The sequence below is a fragment of the Tupaia chinensis genome, unplaced genomic scaffold, assembly GCF_000334495.1.
Source record: "Tupaia chinensis unplaced genomic scaffold, TupChi_1.0 Scaffold143894_1, whole genome shotgun sequence".
Taxonomy (NCBI): Eukaryota; Metazoa; Chordata; class Mammalia; order Scandentia; family Tupaiidae; genus Tupaia; species Tupaia belangeri.
In genome coordinates, this window is record NW_006203745.1 from 579,905 (window position 1) to 581,411 (window position 1,507).

At 34.4% G+C, this 1,507-nt stretch overlaps 1 protein-coding gene across 1 annotated transcript in view; it reads left to right on the forward strand.

The window, feature by feature from the left end:
* The window catches only part of TMPRSS11A (transmembrane serine protease 11A), a 64,034-nt gene extending 63,302 nt beyond the window's left edge, over positions 1-732 (forward strand). The window contains exon 10 of the mRNA XM_014582877.1: positions 571-732. Coding sequence (XP_014438363.1) covers positions 571-732 — 162 coding nt within the window. The remainder of the gene's footprint in view (positions 1-570) is intronic.
* Positions 733-1,507: the final 775 nt, after the last annotated feature.

The following is a 1,507-nucleotide window of genomic DNA, read 5'->3' on the forward strand; positions in this document are numbered from 1 at the left end:
TGTGCTATTAATTCTAGAAAATAAAAGTCTGGAAGAGAATCATAATATAGTCACAATATGTTACGTGACTAATCAGTAAATAACATTTACACAGTGATATTAATTTAACCAAAAATGAAGATGCTATAATGTAAAATTGTGTTGTAAGTTGTAAAAGAGCTAACTCTCTACCTACATAACAGAAAATCAATTATATTTTTCTAAGTCTAGAAAAATCAACTTGAGTATATTATTTAGTGATACAGAGTTAGATATTGTAAGAAATTATTACACAATCATGAAGAGACTGTTTTTGTGATAAGCAAATGTCAAACATGTGATTGCCTTTTAAGACTTTTCACATTTTTTCCTTCTTTTCACTACTAGTTGCTTATGCTTACAAAAATTTTTAAAAATTTAAAAATGTGGAATTCAAAATTTAAGGCTCTTCATAAGTTTAAAATGTATGTTTCAATTATTTATCCCATATTGGTAAGCTATACATACACTATAAAGTAACAAGATATGTGGTCTATTGAAATAATGTTTAGGTTTAGTTAATTTTCTTTATCTTTTTTTGTTTATTTCCAGGGTGACTCTGGGGGACCTTTGGTTGCAAAAGACCTTAAAGATACCTGGTATCTCATTGGGATTGTGAGCTGGGGAGATAACTGTGGTCAAAGGAATAAACCTGGAGTCTACACAGATGTGATTTATTACCGAAACTGGATTGCATCAAAAACAGGCCTCTAAGTCACCATAAAATCTGCAAAGAGAGCTGTATGCAGGTCATACATGTGTGAGATTCCAAATACTCAGTGTGTGTAGAATAATCGAATGTGATTAAATGTCTAGATTGGGCAATACAAGAAACATGCCATGATTTGATTTAGAATCACTTTAAACCAATAATCCATAGTCAATTTAGAAAGGATTCTTACTTGTAAAGTAATGGGTGAGTTTAGCCTGGCTTGTAAGATCCAGCAGAGGTACTCAACTCTTTAAATCATGAAGTTGAGGTAGAACTGCAATGTAATACAAATTTTTTAAGACGGTTCATGTTTTAGAGTTCCTTTATCAGGGATGTCCCCCAAGTGAGAAACTTTTTGAACTCACAAAGAGTTCAGAAAACCTTTATGTATTTTTTTTGTCATTTCTTCAGACCTCACGAATACTTCTTTTTCATTTTTCCTATTTTTCCAGGTTTTCCAAAGGGGTTTCTACTATATGAACTAAGCTTGCTACTTCTATATTCATTTGAGGAAAACTCATAAAATAAAGTTATGTGTAGAAAACACAAGGTCTTGTGGTAAATCAAGCCAGAAATCATCTAACTTTTTTTTTTTTTTTGGAGAGGTTTTTGCTATAGGGCGCGTGCGCTCGCCAGACAGACAGAGAGAGACAGAGAGACAGAAAACGAGAAATCACCCCCCAGAGGGGATGGTCACGCCGCAATCCCTTCTCCTCCATTCTCCTCTCGGGATCTTGGGCACGCACGCACACGCGCCCGGCGTGAGTTCTAAGCCAC